This window comes from Siphateles boraxobius, unplaced genomic scaffold, assembly GCF_051911475.1.
Source record: "Siphateles boraxobius isolate OS27281-9 unplaced genomic scaffold, OSU_SipBor_1 7, whole genome shotgun sequence".
In the NCBI taxonomy this organism is placed as follows: Eukaryota; Metazoa; Chordata; class Actinopteri; order Cypriniformes; family Leuciscidae; genus Siphateles; species Siphateles boraxobius.
The window spans coordinates 31,640,525-31,659,441 of NW_027509197.1; the positions used below are offsets into that span (position 1 = coordinate 31,640,525).

The 18,917-nt window shown below is 36.7% G+C and overlaps 1 protein-coding gene across 1 annotated transcript in view; it reads left to right on the top strand.

The window, feature by feature from the left end:
• hibch (3-hydroxyisobutyryl-CoA hydrolase) overlaps positions 1-18,917 on the top strand; it is a 29,518-nt gene that overhangs the window by 2,068 nt on the left and 8,533 nt on the right. The window contains exons 7-9 of the mRNA XM_077215689.1: positions 5,788-5,866; positions 10,861-11,006; positions 14,115-14,201. Coding sequence (XP_077071804.1) covers positions 5,788-5,866; positions 10,861-11,006; positions 14,115-14,201 — 312 coding nt within the window. The remainder of the gene's footprint in view (positions 1-5,787; positions 5,867-10,860; positions 11,007-14,114; positions 14,202-18,917) is intronic.

Below are 18,917 nucleotides of genomic sequence, written 5' to 3' on the forward strand. Positions count from 1 at the left end.
TTTTGTGTGTTATTATATGACTATATGTGTTTTTGGGGCTTTTTTTTTTTTTAATATCTTGCAGTCATGTTTGACTGTAGCTGCAGGAAAGCTGTGACGCACCACCACGAGTCATAAACCCCTCTTTTAATCCTCTTAATTTCTATCCTGCACTGTGTATTTTATTCAGTAGGTGTCAGCAATGAGCTGCTTCTCATGAGGAATGTTTGAATCCGTTCTCAAGTGTCTTTTGATGGGTAGGCTAGTCTATTGATTTAGTCTTGGATTAAGTAACACTTAATATCATTGTGTCCATGTTGCACATAATACATGTAGGCTTAAATGTAATTAATTAAATCAGTTAGAAATTAGCAATACATCACAAACTATTCTGGATCAATGCATAAAAATTCATACAGAAATGTTAACTGAATTAGAAATTATTCTGCTTATTAAAAAAATCTTCTAATAGAATTTCTTCTAATGAATCATCTGCTGAATATAGTGCTTAAAGGTGCTGTGTGTCATTTTTTTGACTGTTCTAAAGGATAAAAATACCATATGTACTCAGATATTTAGGAAACATGCTAAGGTCACACACTTGTTTCTCTAAAAAACAATGCTACTGTCAGCTATGCTGGTTCGTAATTACTGTGGTCACGTGATTCAAGTTGGAGCTCTCAGAAAATTCCCCACTTACGAGTTCTACGAGGACATGAACGCTTTTTTTCAAGTTGGAATGTCATAATTATGACATGGCGTGAACACACCTTTATTCTACTTCCGTATTGAAATCAAGATTATTTAACACGATTATTGGTGGGTGATATTATCTTATTTGACGATATGAGTCAATTTCAATATCAATGATATTTCACAATTATCGATACACGATAATTATTAATTAAAGCAAAAACTAATACTAGGTTAACTAATGTACTAAAGGTCCTCAAAACAATTTCATAAGACAAGTAAACCGTCAGCAATTCAATAAGAACAAAAAAACTAATTACAAAAATAGGCAATTAAATACAACAAAACGAAAATATAAATTAAATAAACTAAGTTTTTCAGTAAGATGTACTAGTATTCCGATAAGTAATAGCCTTCAACAACAAACAAATTGAATAAACGAATGTAAAATAACACTGCATAGTCTTACTGTACACATTAAATATAGATTTACCTTATTAAAGCTACTTAAGTTATTTAGTCAAGATCAGTGAGTGATTTTGTGTATGTTTACTTAAGACATAACCCACTGTGTTTACGTGAATAGCCTACTCTCCAAAAAGGCATTTTGACATTTTTGTGTGCACAGGTTTAGGCGCATATCTGAAGCCCATATTCACATTCAGCTCTGACTCGAAGCGCATGCACAGATAGTTTACTGGGGAACAGTGTAATCGCTCAGTCAGTGTTTTCAACGGCGGAAAGATATCAGTAAAACAGCTCACAAACAATATCCCACGTAGCATTACATTTGCCTCATTCAGTGTCCACAGCTTGTTAGTCAGCAAGAAAAATCAACTCTTTCGTTAAATAAATGCACTATATTAGCCTATATATTAATTATATTTTATTTAACCTGTTAGTGATGTCTTGATTTATGTTTAAAATGTCTGTCATAAAAATGACAGCCAGTGTGTTAGAAGTTGATGCAAAAACTGCCTGATGTGCAGTTTACATGTTTGCATACAATTTGTTATTTGAGTGTTTATATTATATCTAAAAAATAAATAGCAACTGAATTTAGGCTAATAGTTTAGGCTCTGTGGTTACTTATAGTAATTAATTAATTATAGTAATGTGCAAGTAAGGGCTCCCTATAGGTAGCCTATAGTTTACAGCATTAGCATAGATGAGAAGAGACATAATTTGTTCAGTAAACCACTATTTAATAAATAAATAAAAAACAATTTTATGTTTAGTTTTCGCCTCCCCTATTGTACCGAACGTGACATCAAAACCGAAGTATTTACCGAACCGTCAGTTTTGTGTACCGTTACACCCCTAATAAATAAATACATATATATATATATATATATATATATATATATATATATATATATATATATATATATATTTCTTACTGACTCCAAACCTTTGAATAGTAGTGTATACACTTTTGGATTAGATGTATCTAAAAAAGTTTTAAAAACATTTCTTACCTGTAGCTGCCTGTTAAAGCATGACATTGCTCTTTTAAGTTAACAGGAACTTTTTTCCCCACCACCGGCGTTTTTGGATTCAGTGCCTTTTTTTGGGATATCTGTGATGAAAAGTTCCAGAGCTCTTTCATGTTAGAAAACTACCAGATTAAAGATGGTATTTAAATGTTTTTGGCAAAAAAAAAATTGTGCCATATTTGGAAATAGGGGGTAAAGCTGTTTTTGCTAGGTACTGTTTTCCATTCTGGAGTTGATTTTTAAATTTAGATGCCTACATTGTCTGCAAGTTTTCTGTCAGATTTCAGCCAAACATTTTGGAGAATGGATGAGAGTTTCCACCGCTTCTAGGTAATTGATTTGATGCCTCCAGCTACACATGTTTCCCGTTTGACTAAGAATACTTACAAATTTGTCAAACGATTCAGACAGCTTATTCCTACTGCTTCTTCTGCCGTGACTCTGCGATAGTTTAAGATGGTTGTTCTCAATTAATCGTAATCAACCTAATGAGTTTGCATGTAGGGCACACATGTGCTGCTCTGAGTCTGATCACAACATGCTTCTCAAATCCCCCAGGAGAAGATCATTATTATTGTCTTTTAATGAGCAGCCCGTTGAGAATGCAGTCCCCAGGTGGTTTCGTAATAACTGATTTTATGATGTGTATTTTGTTAAACTAGATGACTCCATGTCCGTCATGTGCTGTGATCTGATGAGGAACATCAGCTTAATTCATTGAAGTGATGAAGATGATGATGCTGTCTCATTTGTGGATCTTCTTTATGATAGAATCAAGTTGAGTTTTGCAGTGACACTTTTGGCTAGGTTATTTTGTATAACGGCAAGTTTTACAATTTTGTGTCTTGACATTCCAGAATATTTTCTTCATAAGCCATTTCTAACTTTTTGATGATGATTTATCACCAGTGCTAGTTAGTGGCAAAGACTTTAGATATACAAAGACGGTGAACTCATATTACTATGAATAGGAGAAAGTGCAACACGCAATATGGTGGAATAAGTCTCGCCTTCTATATTAAAGAGCTAATCGCGGATTTGTAAAGTCTTGACACTGCAGCTGCACATGCGCATTGGTGAGTCTAGCCTGAAAATAAGCTTTTTAACTAGTGCTGTCAAATTTATTAATTCCATCTAACATAAAAAATTGTGTGTATGTATATATATATATATGAGTCATTCCAGAATTGCGGGTACATTTCAAGTAGAGAAAAAAAAACGAAAAATAGGATATTTTTGTGTTTACTCTATTAAGTTATATAAACAATTGCATATAATATATATTTTCTGTATTATTTGTATTTTAATTAATTAAAAAATAGATTTTGTGTCTGTCCCTACGTTCTGGTCACACATTAACACATGATAATTCAAGTTGAATGTATGAATCAGGAGGCAGAGACAGTAAATAATAGGTGGAGTGGGAGTCATTTAGTTAATATTACGCATCATTTTTTTTCCTAAATATACATAAAGCATTATTTTTAGTGATAGTGTAATATAATTTGTGTTATTATTCAGAACTGATTCAAAAAAAGTTTTTGTTTTTTTAAATAAAAGTTTATCTGGCAGACACTAAATGTACCCCCAATTCTAAAATGACTCATATATATATATGTGTGTGTGTGTGTGTGTTAGATGCGATTAATCACACATTAATCGATTAAACAGCACTATTTTAAACACTGTTTGAACATAAGACAACAATATTTTACTGGTGATGAACTTAACCGTAAGCTCGGTGAACAGCTCTGGAGAATTTGATGTTTCCCCATACAAAGAGATACTTATTGAAATAGCTGCCCGAGAGGTATTTCAAATATGGCCGCTGAGAGAAGTGACTTGCCTTAAAAGGACTTTGTCAGTAGCCAACTAGTATGTTTCTTTTTTTCTGTGGTGATGCCAATATTTAAAGCAAAGTGCTTAATGGTTAATATGATGCTAATATACACTATCGTTCAAAAGTTTGGGGTCAGTTTCTTTTTTTTTTAAAGAAATTATTACTTCAGAAGGCTGTCTAGTGATTGTGAATTGATAGACTGAGAGAAAGACAGTCCAGAATCGACCTCATCGATGCAACAGCCAGTGGCACAGATCCTCAAAAAATCTGTCTCTATACAGCCGTGATTAATTCAATCTTCAACCAGATGGAACTGGATTAAATATTTTTAATGTTCCGATCCCAGTCTGACTTCTGACGTGTGATGCCGCCTGAATCATAATCATACACTGAGCCTGGTTTCTCCCAAGGTTTTTATCTCCATTCTGTCACCTGATGGAGTTTGAGTTTATTGCCACAGTCGGCTCTGGATTGCTTAGTTGGGGACATTAATGTATAACAATATTATTGATCTAACTGCATTGACGACATTGTATGAGAACTGAACTGGACGATGACGTCGCTGTTTTCTCCAGCGCTGCTGTATAGATAAATTAACTACATTAATAACTAGGCCTAATGATTTTTATAACAGAAATTAATCAACACTGATCTTACTTAAGCTGGACTATGACACTATTTTCTTCTAGATCTGCTGCACAGCCGAAACAAACTTTGTTGCATTATTTTCCTGTTATCACTGTAAAGCTGCTTTGAAACAATCTGTATTGTAAAAAGCGCTAAAGAAAAAAAGGCCTGTATCGGTAATCTAAAACTGTTGGCCGATAAATTGGCCTGTCGTTACTGCTAAAAGACCTGGTAATCATTTAGCTGTGTCTGTAATGCAAGAGTATCAGCCGTGTGCTAGGGTTGTTGTGTTGTACCATTTGTTTCCAATCCTGCGTGGTGCGGGAACAATCTGGACTTTCAGAGCACACAGAGATACAGTGTGCCATACATCAGTGGACTGTTTGTTATTCGATTCCTGCGTCTGCTGCTTAGCCGATACAGTCATGATGCAGGGTCTCAAACACTACTAAATCACAAAACATGTTGTTGGTGCTTCACTATAGCAACAGTGCTTAGGGAGAGGCTTAAGTTCTGACACTGAGCATATGGTGTACAACGTTCCAAATTGACATTGTCCACTCTTTTTCCACTGTTATTGTTTTACATGACAAGTTCAGGAGTAGTTGCTCATTTCTGTTGTTGCGAACTTGTTTCTTTTTTGGACATCTTCACAGATATTTTCCATAAAATGAAAAGATAAAGTGAAAAGATAAGTTTATAGTAACCATGGGTTATATGAATGGGTCTATATGAATTGTGCTCTACATACATACAGTACTGTTCAAAAGTTTTGGTAATTTGTGCTTGTACTATTTCTAAACAAACTGCCTTTTATACTTTATATAATGCAATTAATGTCACCATCAACTGAGCTGGCCACAATTGGCCACAAACTTTTGAACGGAAGGTTGCGTTTTTTCCGTTCTTTTCTGTTTTTCACACAAAGGTATTGGATATCTTTCGAAGTCTTGTGCTTGCGCACAAGTCATATGGACCACGCATACAGATTTGGTACGACATGAGGATGAGTAATACATTTTCATATTTGAGTGAACTATTCCTGTATTGTCTTACAGTAGATGGGTGTGAGACATAAACCCTCATCTTTCCATCTGGTCTGTGAACATGGTACACAATTATTGATCTGCACTGTTTTCTCTGTCTCGGCAGGGCGTGGGTCTTTCAGTTCATGGACGGTTTCGTGTGGCCACTGAGAAGACACTGTTTGCCATGCCAGAGACCGGCATCGGTAAGAGACAGCCAGTGTTCCTCTCTCTCCCTGTGGGCTGTAACTGGGTTATAATCTGAGTTTTCATTAATAATGTAAAATGGCTTTGGTTTCACAGGAATCAATAGTACTTCATCCCAAAAAATGGATGTAAAAAGTGAATGTGAAGCAGCATTTGCACAAAAAAAAAACCTGTAGTTTTGACACATGTATTTAAGTAGCATTTATTTCCCCGGGGGTCACTTTTAATTACAGAAAAGTTTAAGTGTGTACAATTTTGTAGGAACAAAACACTAAAGGCAGGGTAGGCGATTTGTTCCAGAAACCTTATAAGTTATGCTGGTTGAAAGTCTCTTCACATCCTGATAGCAATCACTAAATTAAGTGGTCTTAATGTATTTATATGTACTTATATCGTCTGTGGAAGGCGTAGGACCATAAAATGGTCATCCAGTCATGACCTAGGATGTCCTACTTGCCTGTCAACATAATGTATTTCCATACCTCTGCGCACACTGCTCGCGCAGACATCACACGTCATCAGCGCGTTTCATGCTGTACAGTTAGACAGACGTCAGTCACCGAGCAACGCACACGAAACGGCAGCCACCTTTTACAGTTCCTTCTGGACCAAAACAATGATCTTATGCTGCGTTCACACCATAACTACTGTAAAGGAGATGGAAACCCATGATGTTATACTCGAATTTGTGTTTCAATGGCAACACTATCAACTCTGAAATGAATCCGCAGCGGTCAGGTGGTACCGGTCAGTGCTCTTTAAGTCATGTTCATTATTATTGTAATGTTATGTGCTTTGAGACATGAGGTAGTTTAACGCCGTCTCTCATGACGCTTTTGTTTGCTCCCTGCTGTACGCATTTTGAAGGACGCATGGCTTTTGAAACACTCTGAAGGGAGGGTGGGATCTCATGCTTTCAAAGCTAACTTGCTATTGCTAACCGCCCTGAAAATCATGCCCAAACCAGACGTGACATGATGTGATAAAAGGTATTTTTCCCATGTTCGAGTTTTTGTCCTTACCAGTCGCAAAAGGGGATTCTTTTATGGAAGCGGTTTCTATTTCTGTGAACATGGAAACTATGACAATGATTATCTCAAATAATGATTTTGTGCTTTATTTAATCTTAAAATTGTCCATAATGAAAGCGATAGTGGATAATTCACCTCAAATCTGAAAATAAATTGGAGGAAACAAGAACGTTTGAACTTTGAGTTCAATGTGAACAAACAAGTGTTTTCAGTGGCAAAGATTGTTTCATTCACTCAGTGTGTTTTTAATAATGTTAAAATGGTGTAATAAAAGCAATCTTTCAAAGCAAATTGTTCCTGTCAGTATTATGTGGAAAGTGCATTGAGAGATGGTGTGGATGCTGTCTGATGCTTGTGCTCTGAATGAGCAGCATGCTGAAACGCTCCACAGACAGCGGGAATCTCCGTTTCGCTCATGGAAGGTATTCTGGCGATGCAGGCGGTGTCCCATCAATCTGCCGCTGATATGTAAGTGAGTGGGTTTTGTTCCAGTCGTGAGGCCAACAGATGATTCTTGCGCTGCAGTATACAGATTTCATTCCCTAACCTCTCATCTGGTCTAGGTTTGGTGGAACTCAAATGTGGACAGCTCAGTTCATGGTGACATTAATTGCATTGGATAACAAAGTATAAAAGCCAGTTTGTTTTAAATAACAAGTACAAGCACAAATTGCCAAGTTACACTAAATTTCAAATGTTTAGGGTCGTTTTTTAGATTTTTTTATGTTCACTTAGACTGCATTTATTTAATTGTTTATTTGCATTTATTTTAATAAAGTAAAAACAGTAACATTGTGAAATGTTTTGCAATTAAATTGACAGAAATTGCATTTGATCCTGTGATGGCAAAGCTGGATTTCAGCAGCCATCCTGTCTTGATCCTTCAGAAATCATATGCGGACTGTAATCAATGTTGAAAACAGTTGTGTTGCTTAATATTTCCCCACGATATTTTGATGAATCGAAAGTTCAAAAGAACAGCATTTATTTGAAATAGAAATATTTAGCAACATTTAAAATGTCTTTCCTGTCACTTTGATCAATTTAATGTATCCTTGCTTAGTAAAAGTATTGAATTCTTTAGAGAAACTGAACTTGCCCTAAGTACATCTTAAATTATGTCATCACCTACCCTAACAATACAGGTTTAGAAGGACATGAGGGTGAGAAAATGAAGCCAAAATTTACATTTTTTTGGTCCAAAGTGAAGGTTTCCACATCCATCTTTTATAACCATTCCCTCATAATATATCCATGTGTGCTGCTGTCTCACTTTTATTGCACATGCTTTAGATTTTTCATGCTTCTTTTCATTCCATGTTCTAATCACACCCTGTGAATGGTATGTCGGGAGCCTTGATGCGGTATAAATCAGATTGTCTGTGATGAATACCCTGCCCTTGTCCATATCACATGCTCCTACACATGTAGGCAGAAATCTGCCTTGGCTATTGTAAATCATTCTAGACTCTTAATGAGAGTGCTTTATAGCATTTCCTCTCGAGCTGCACAGCGTCCTTCACTCTTGCAAGCCTTGGGCAAAGACTCCCTGCAGAACTGTTAGAGTGGCAGGAAGTAGTGCTAATCACAGTCTGTGACACATCTGTTAAGCGTCTGTGCAATTGTGTGTGTGTGTGTATTTGATTGAGTGAATGCTCAGAGTCTGTGTGCCATCACCCGCTAATTCCATTAAGAGCCTGTGTTTCCCAACCCCAGATGAATGAATAATCCTCTTTGGGTTAGCACTTGTCTTAATGGTTTATTCTGCGGTAAGGCGGCCAGCCTCATCTGTCTCATAGGCAGTACTTACTTATAGTTCTTCCTTCTTGACATGAGGTGGTTAAACAAGTAATACATCATCATTTGTGCCTGGAATTAATGTGGATGTTTCCTTTGCACCTCTGGTTTGAAGTATGCTGTCGAATCCTGATCAGTTTGAAGTGTTACCCAGTTAAGTGTTTGTGTGACTGGTGTATCCCCCATGCGAACAAGGTGATTGGCCTTGCTGACATGCATCTCCCCCTTCTTGTCTCTAGTCACACCCATTCATGCACAGGGACATAATCTCCAATTATCCTGAATGAGGTACAAGGAACCACACTGTGTTTACAGACTTTTTTGCTTCTTTTTTTTTTTCTTTTTTTTTTGCATGCCGATTTTAAAAAGAAAACGGCAACAACAAAATTAATTTAAAAAAATGCACTCATTAATTTTCCCCTCATTATTTTTTTTATATTTAGTTTTACACTTACATTAATTGTAATTTTTGAAAAATGTTTAGAATGGTGCGTCTCACAACCTAGAAATACCTATTACATTTCTTTTTATTGTTTATTTTAATTAAGAATAAAGATAGAATAAGTTTTTTATATTCTATTTTATTTCAGGTAAAGTTTATATTGTTACAAAAAGTAACAAAAAGTTATTTTTTTATGATTTTAGTTTTAGTTAAAGATAATAACCCTGACTTGCTTCCTAGGTTGAGGCAGTTTTTAAAATCACTCAAACATACAATACTTTTGATAGTTCTGTACAGTATATATGCTTTTCTGGGAAAGTTTCACAAATAAATTAGTACTTTTAAAAATAGGTTTAGAATGAGTCAATTTACTCTTTTGAAAAAGTACCTAAACTACAAGCCATTAATTGCAAATTGCATAAATACACACATACAGTACATACATATCTATATATAAGATGAGACTTCAGTCATAGCAGTGTAATAAAAGTTTTAGTGGAAATCTAAATAAATGTTTTTAGCAGATTTACCCAAGTTGCACAAACACAGTTCTGCCCCAACTCGCTCCATTGGTTGAGCCACTGCTACTATGTGGGGTTGCTCTGCTTATACAAACAACATTGTATCTGGTTTAAAGAACTTTTTTTTGTGTGCTTTCTTGTCATATTATGCTTTAAATGCTCCAGGCGAAGTGGGATTCCAGAAGGAAAGCACCAAGAACAGCAAGTTAGCAGTAGCCTTGAGCCATTTGTGCTGAGCTGTGACATTCACCCATGGTGGCACCTTCTCTGTCAATGTGCCAGCCATCTGTGCGTCGAAAATGCAAACCCCCCCAGCCAACCCTGCAACCTGAACCCCCTTCTGCTTATGGATTAAGGGGCTATTTGGGTCTTAAAACTATGCCAGCCATAAGACAAAGAGACTGGGTGCACGGCCAACGTAATCTGCATTTATGATATTACATTTGCCTCTTGGAATCAGGTCAGGGGACTTAATCCTGTCGCGCCTTATTCAGAATTCTACCTCATACTGAGTGTTTATGAGGGAAGTGATGTCATTTTCTCAGTCTTTGCTCTTTAAAAAAGCACATCAGGTTAATAAGATTGTAGCGCAGCACTATGACATTTTATAATCACATCCTGCAGACTGAACACTGCATTTGATAACTGGATTATGGCATAATTAGCAACTATTTATGCTAGGCTTTCTCTTCGGGTTTATACGTCTAACATAACTCTAATAAAGATAAAGATAAGCTGTCAATTTAAATCTTATTGTAGTATTAAATAATTTCCAGAATTTTTTTTTTAATCACATCTTTTGGCTTTAGTGTAATGACAATACTAAATCCTATAAATTAAATTTTGTCTCTACAATTTTTCTTACACACTATAAATGGGTCTTTTGTACATGGAAATATACAGCTCCCTTTATATTTTAGGAAGGGGGTCCCTTGGCATTATCATATTTGTTGGGTCATTGGCATCTAAAATTTGTAGTACGTCCCCTGGTTTATGTGACTCTTTGTTTATTCAAGTATTTCCTCAATCACAGTTCTGATATTACTTATGAAATCTCTTGAGCAATTGTAATAATTCCCTTACACACATTTCCCTTATTCATGTGGCCTGAAATTAATATTTTTTTCTTCTTATGTAAAGTCATGTGTTGCAGATTTTTACTTTAGCTCATGCTCTAAATGGATTTTGTTTTGTGTCTATAGGTCTGTTCCCTGATGTTGGCGGTGGCTACTTCCTGCCTAGACTTCGAGGCAAGCTGGGCCTTTTTCTCGCCCTGACAGGGTTTCGCCTCAAAGGAAGAGATGTTCAAAGAGTCGGGGTGGCTACTCACTTTGTGCAGTCCGAGAAGGTAATGTTATAGGTAAATTATAGTTTATTTATTAATATAAAGCTATATAAAATATTTTACATGTATAGAGTGTGTGTGTGCGCGTGCGTGCGTGCGTGCGTGCGTGCGTGCGTGTGTGTATATACGTATATATATATATATTTAAAGACTGCGATTGAATCCTTAATCTGATTATTGGAAATAATCACATTATTGGTGCACATTTAAATGTAGTCATTGACAAAACCATGCAGCATTTTCAACATTGTTTGGACACTGTAGTTAGAAGAAGAAACTATTGTGATTGTAGGACAGTTTTAGAACAGTTTTGAGAGGATGAAACTCAAATTCAAGGTAATGGTTTGCTGGTGCTGGCCTCCTGGACTTTTGGGCTGCAGTTCTTGCATTTGAAGGTACTGAAAGGAGAGGAGTTAGTCAGCATTTCTCAGGCTTGCCAGCGAACTTTCGGCAGCAGGGGGCGACTGAGCACTGACGCTGCGCCCGGTTCATGTGCCAGAGGTGAAAATGAGTGCCAGGGCTTGGCACTGCTGGAGAGAGAGGGGCATACAAGCCCACACACACGCTCACATCCTCTGGCCAAGGACAGATGACCAGCAGGGATCTGACATACACGTTATTCACAGAAGTGACTTGTGATAAAAATAACCACAAAAGGGCTCTGAGGACAGTGCGTTTGTTTGTACAGCAGAACTAGTTGTGAGCTGATTCACTTTCATTTGAGCAAATGCATACTGCATAATTTTTTTTTAATAAAATTGAGTCAGGCTGTATTATCATTTAACCATGAGCAGTACAGAGTTAGGGAATTTTTAAAAAAAAATTGTTGTTGTTTTTTTTTTTTCAGGCCTAGCAAGCTTATGGAAATTTAAAACATTAAAAAATCATCGAAAAAAATTGAATTTCTATAGTGAATATGCATTTTCTAGTCCTCTAAAAACAGCTAGAAACTGCTCTTTCTGAGAATAATCTCTGTAAGATTATTATTTAATTAATAAAAAAATATTTTCTTCAATTCTTTGAATTTGTTTAATAGACGGTTGATTTTTCTAATGGCTGGTGCATTGTATGGGGTTGATATATGCATTATACAAGTCATGACTTCTAAAATGCTATGAACTTGTATTTATCACTTTTTTTTTAAACACCGTAAAGGTATTTAAAAGAAAAAATATCCATTGATACAGTATACCATATCAGATTATAATATCACTCTGAGATGTCTCTCTCTTGCTCTCTGTGTGTGCGTTTCTCTCAAGATGTGTCCCAATTTGCAAAGTTATCCAAAAAGATAGTGCACTTAAAATTCCTGGATGATGCTCTTATTTAAAGGATTAGTTCACCTCAAAATGAAAATTTACTAATAATTTACTCACCCCAATGTCATCCAAGATATCCATGTCTTTCTATCCTCAGTGGAAGAGAAATTAAGTTTTTTGAGGAAAACATTTCTGGATTTTTCTTCGAATAATGGACTTCAATGACAACCAGCGTTTTGATGTCCAAATCAATGCAGTTTCAAAGGTCTTTGAAGTGCTTCAATAGACTGTGCACGATCGCAGCTGAGGAGGAGGGTCTAATCGAGCGAAAAGATAGGTCATTTTGAACAAAACAAAAAAATTGTTCGGATTGAGCTGATCTGCAACGCGCCGGGAACTACGTCATCACGTTGAAAGGTCACGCTCGATGTCGGCAGAAGTACCGCCCAACTGTTTACAAAGCGACCAATATTATTTGAACTATCCTCCTTCGCACCATAGACATCATATAAAATCTATATGATGTCTATGCTTCGCACCGTCGAGTGGGGCGGTACTTCCACCGACGCTGGCGACATCGAGCGTGACCTTTCAACGTGATGACGTAGTTCCTGGCACGTTGCAGATCAGCTCAATCCGAACAATTGTAGTTAAAAGTTTTTTTTGAAAATGACCTATCGTTTCACTCGATTAGACCCCCCTCCTCAGCTGCGATCGTGCACAGTCCGTTGAAGGACTTCAAAGACCTTTGAAACTGCATTGATTTGGACTTCAAAGCGCTGGTTGTCATTGAAGTCCATTATTCGAAGAAAAATCCAGAAATGTTTTCCTCAAAAAACTTAATTTCTCTTCCACTGAGGAAAGAAAGACATGGATATCTTAGATGGGATTGGGTTGAGTAAATTATTGGGAAATTTTCATTTTGAGGTGAACTAATCCTTTAACCAAAAAAAAGTGTGGAATGCTGGACACTTCATGATCTAAATTGTCACAGATTGCCTTGCTAAGTGGAAAGGAAGGGCTTTCTGACTCTGATGGAGGATGACAAAAATAAAAACTTTTAAACCTCATACACTACTTGGTAGAGTAGTCATGGTGTATAGTACGTCATTGGGACGCTACGCGCGTTAGTTACAGATTAACTCCGTTCCAATGAACCTCATAAATGATCTATTTGAAACACTCTACATTGGGAGCAACTCATGACAAAAATAGTGCTCCTGAAGTGCACTAGAGACTCCATTCACAATTGATTCCAGTAGAGATTAGTGTTGGTACAGTATGTGGATAAGCTAACAAATTATGCTCTAATAAGCATACAAATATTGAGTTATAGTCCATTTTTAATTAGACAGAATTTGGTCTATTTTTATGTGGCTCATAAACCAATACAACACACTGAACTTTTTTAATTGATACTTAAAAAAGCATCTTGAAAGGGATTTTTCACAAACTTCGTCACTGTGCAATACCTTAAGGTGTGGTCACGTTTACTGTAGCTCGGTAAAATTTTGTGAACAAAAATCATTCGATTAGAAATCCTTTTGAACGGGAGTTCACAAAAAAGTTGACTTCAGATTTGGCCAGAAGGTGATATCCTCATGTTGAGAGCTCACTAGTTGAGAGCTCACCTCTTAAAAGGCTGTCCTGCAGGCAGCAAAGTATGTTTTGGATCAGAGCTGTTGTTTTATGTTGTTTCACTGTGCCCCTGCAGTTTCCATCAGGAAACACCTTGTAAAAAAATCCTGTTCTTAACAAAACATTCCCTTCTCTGCTCTTCAGTATCTGATTTAGACCCACTTTTTTTTCTACCTGTAAGGTTGAGAATTTTCCCCTTTTTTCTCTCTCTCAGATTGCATCTCTTGAGAAAGATCTTGTTGACTTGAAGTCTCCATCGGTCAGCGACGTGGCTCAACTTCTTGATACTTATCAAGAACAGGTATGTGGCAGAGACAGATGTGACTTTATAAAACGGTCTGTGCAGACTTTTACAGCCTCTGTGCTGGCAGTTACTCTACACAGTGCTGGGCTTGTATAATCTGTTACCATAGCCACAGTATACAACACTGATGGATCTGCTTTCAGTGCATCTTTATATGGTTCAAATTAAATGCCATGTGGCGAAACAAGTGTGGAAGATTTACACCAAAAAATGAACAGCCCTGAGTAGTTCCAAACTGGTATCACTTTTGACCTCTGTGAAACTCGGAAAAAGTTATTTAAAAAAATGTTTTAAATATGGAACTCCACTGACTAGCACAGTATGTACAATAAAAATAAAAAAACAGCGAGCCATTTTTTCAAAACATCATCTGTCATAAAGTCATGCAATTATATTAATAATTATTACAATAATACAACTTATGTTACAATATACGACTATAATATAATATAATTAATTTAATATAAAACAATAAAATAAATAAAATTAGTTTTCTAGGCCTGGGCCTGTTGCAATTATTGATTAATCGTCTGATCATGGTTATTCGATCTAATCACAATTTTTTTTGATAATCGCAATAATTGTCCAGTTTAAATTTCAATCGCATTTTTCCATCCAAATAAGGGAAATTTAGCCGCTTAAAGTGCCATCAAAATGCGCGATGTGTGGTAGGAAGAAGTAGTAGAGTTATAATCTGGCTGGGAGTAAAGAATAAAGAATACCAAAAAAGAGGCCAAATGTCTTCCTTCAAACAAAATGAAGGTTTGTGTATTTTATTATATTATATTGTTAAAATGTGTGTGTGTGTGTGTGTAAATATATATATATATATATATATATATATATATATATATATATATATATATATATATATATACACACTCACCTAAAGGATTATTAGGAATACCTGTTCAATTTCTCATTAATGCAATTATCTAATCAACCAATCACATGGCAGTTGCTTCAATGCATTTAGGGGTGTGGTCCTGGTCCAGACAATCTCCTGAACTCCAAACTGAATATCAGAATGGGAAAGGTGATTTAAGCACTTTTGAGCGTGGCATGGTTGTTGGTGCCAGACGGGCCGGTCTGAGTATTTCACAATCTGCTCAGTTACTGGGATTTTCACGCACAACCATTTCTAGGGTTTACAAAGAATGGTGTGAAAAGGGAAAAACATCCAGTATGCGGCAGTCCTGTGGGCGAAAGTGCCTTGTTGATGCTAGAGTTCAGAGGAGAATGGGCCGACTAATTCAAGCTGATAGAAGAGCAACTTTGACTGAAATAACACTCGTTACAACCGAGGTATGAAGCAAAGCATTTGTGAAGCCACAACACGCACAAGCTTGAAGCGGATGGGCTACAACAGCAGAAGACCCCACCGTGTACCACTCATCTCCACTACAAATAGGAAAAAGAGGCTACAATTTGCAAGAGCTCACCAAAATTGGACATTTGAAGATTGGAAAAATGTTGCCTGGTCTGATGAGTCTCGATTTCTGTTGAGACATTCAGATGGTAGAGTCAGAATTTGGCGTAAACAGAATGAGAACATGGATCCATCATGCCTTGTTACCACTGTGCAGGCTGGTGGTGCTGGTGTAATGGTGTGGGGGATGTTTTCTTGGCACACTTTAGGCCCCTTAGTGCCAATTGGGCATTGTTTAAATGCCACAGCCTACCTGAGCATTGTTTCTGACCATGTCCATCCCTTTATGGCCACCATGTACCCATCCTCTGATGGCTACTTCCAGCAGGATAATGCACCATGTCACAAGGCTCGAATCATTTCAAATTGGTTTCTTGAACATGACAATGAGTTCACTGTTCTAAAATGGCCCCCACAGTCACCAGATCTCAACCCAATATAGCATCTTTGGGATGTGGTGGAACGGGAGCTTCGTGCCCTGGATGTGCATCCCACAAATCTCCATCAACTGCAAGATGCTATCCTATCAATATGGGCCAACATTTCCAAAGAATGCTTTCCGCACCTTGTTGAATCAATGCCACGTAGAATTAAGGCAGTTCTGAAGGCAAAAGGGGGTCAAACACAGTATTAGTATGCTGTTCCTAATAATCCTTTAGCTGAGTGTATATGCATATATATATATATAAAAAATTAGTGCGTATATAGTATACACATACACACATATATATATATATATATATATATATATATATATATATATATACAGGTGCTTCTCAAAAAATTAGCATATTGTGATAAAGTTCATTATTTTCCATAATGTAATGATAAAAATTAAACTTTCATATATTTTAGATTCATTGCACACTAACTGAAAAATTTCAGGTCCTTTATTGTTTTAATACTGATGATTTTGGCATACAGCTCATGAAAACCCAAAATTCCTATCTCAAAAAATTTGCATATTTCATCCGACCAATAAAAGAAGTGTTTTTAATACAAAAAAAGTCAACCTTCAAATAATTATGTTCAGTTATGAACTCAATACTTGGTCGGGAATCCTTTTGCAGAAATAACTGCTTCAATGCGGCGTGGCATAGAGACAATCAGCCTGTGGCACTGCTGAGGTGTTATGGAGGTCCAGGATGCTTCGATAGCGGCCTTAAGCTCATCCAGAGTGTTGGGTCTTGCGTCTCTCAAATTTCTCTTCACAATATCCCACAGATTCTCTATGGGGTTCAGGTCAGGAGAGTTGGCAGGCCAATTGAGCACAGTAATACCATGGTCAGTAAACCATTTACCAGTGGTTTTGGCACTGTGAGCAGGTGCCAGGTCGTGCTGAAAAATGAAATCTTCATCTCCATAAAGCTTTTCAGCAGATGGAAGCATGAAGTGCTCCAAAATCTTCTGATAGCTAGCTGCATTGACCCTGCCCTTGATAAAACACAGTGGACCAACAACAGCAGCTGACTGTGGGTACTTGACACTGGACTTCGGGCATTTTGGCATTTCCTTCTCCCCAGTCTTCCTCCAGACTCTGGCACCTTGATTTCCGAATGACATGCAAAATTTGCTTTCATCCGAATAAAGTACTTTGGACCACTGAGCAACAGTCCAGTGCTGCTTCTCTGTAGCCCAGGTCAGGCGCTTCTGCCGCTGTTTCTGGTTCAAAAGTGGCTTGACCTGGGGAATGCGGCACCTGTAGCCCATTTCCTGCACACGCCTGTGCACGGTGGCTCTGGATGTTTCTACTCCAGACTCAGTCCACTGCTTCCGCAGGTCCCCCAAGGTCTGGAATCTGTCCTTCTTCACAATCTTCCTCAGGGTCCGGTCACCTCTTCTCGTTGTGCAGCGTTTTCTGCCACACTTTTTCCTTCCCACAGACTTCCCACTGAGGTGCCTTGATACAGCACTCCGAGAACAGCCTATTTGTTCAGAAATTTCTTTCTGTGTCTTACCCTCTTGCTTGAGGGTGTCAATGATGGCCTTCTGGACAGCAGTCAGTTCGGCAGTCTTACCCATGATTGCGGTTTTGAGTAATGAAACAGGTTGGGAGTTTTTAAAAGCCTCAGGAATCTTTTGAAGGTGTTTAGAGTTAATTAGTTGATTCAGATGATTAGGTTAATAGCTCGTTTAGAGACCCTTTTCATGATATGCTAATTTTTTGAGATAGGAATTTTGGGTTTTCATGAGCTGTATGCCAAAATCATCAGTATTAAAACAATAAAAGACCTGAAATATTTCAGTTGGTGTGCAATGAATCTAAAATATATGAAAGTTTAATTTTTATCATTACATTATGGAAAATAATGAACTTTATCACATTATGCTAATTTTTTTGAGAAGGACCTGTATGTATGTATATATATATATATATATATATATATATATATATATATATATATATATATATATATATATATGCACACACACACACATATATATATATATATATATAATATGCGCCTACAGTATATACACACAGAGATGTAATATCTAAATATTATAATATGTAATATATAAATATAATACATACACATATATTATGTCACCAAACTTATGTTACATGCAATTATTGCGATTAATCGATTTGACTGCAGTAATTATATTGTGTTATGTTTTTATTTATATTGGCATATGATTCATTATATACATATTATTAATTTCACAGCATTAAAGTTTATAATCTGGGCCTGTTTTATTATAATTGTTATTATTATATTAGCTATATACGAGTCCCTGTAGAAAAAAAAAATCACTAAGTGACATGAACAAAACAGAATTAAATTGTAAATCAAAATTGTGTATGATAATCGTCAGCACAAAATTCATAATCGTGATAGGCCTATGTGAGATTATTCCTGAGCCTCTCCAAAAGCTCTAAGTCCCCCGCTGTTTTACTATACTCATTACACTTGTAATGGCTTGGTGGTATGGATTTATGGCCATCTGTGGTTAATGCTGAGAAGTTGTGTGTGCCGAACAGGAGTGTCTAAATGATAATTGTTATGACTCATACAGTCTTTACATCACAAAGCTTTCCAGAGATCCTCGGGAGGGATGGACTGATGACACACAACTTTCATGCTCCGGACAAACATATTAGCTTCCACAGACCCTTGCCAGACCCCTTTTGATAATTTGTTTTACTTTATTCTCTTCTGTCATCAACAAATCTTGATAGTAGCCTAACTAAAAATCTAGACGTTTTGAATTATTTACAGTTAGTCTTTGCAGTATGGTATGGCATTAAAGGGATAGTTCACCCAAAAATGAAAATTCTG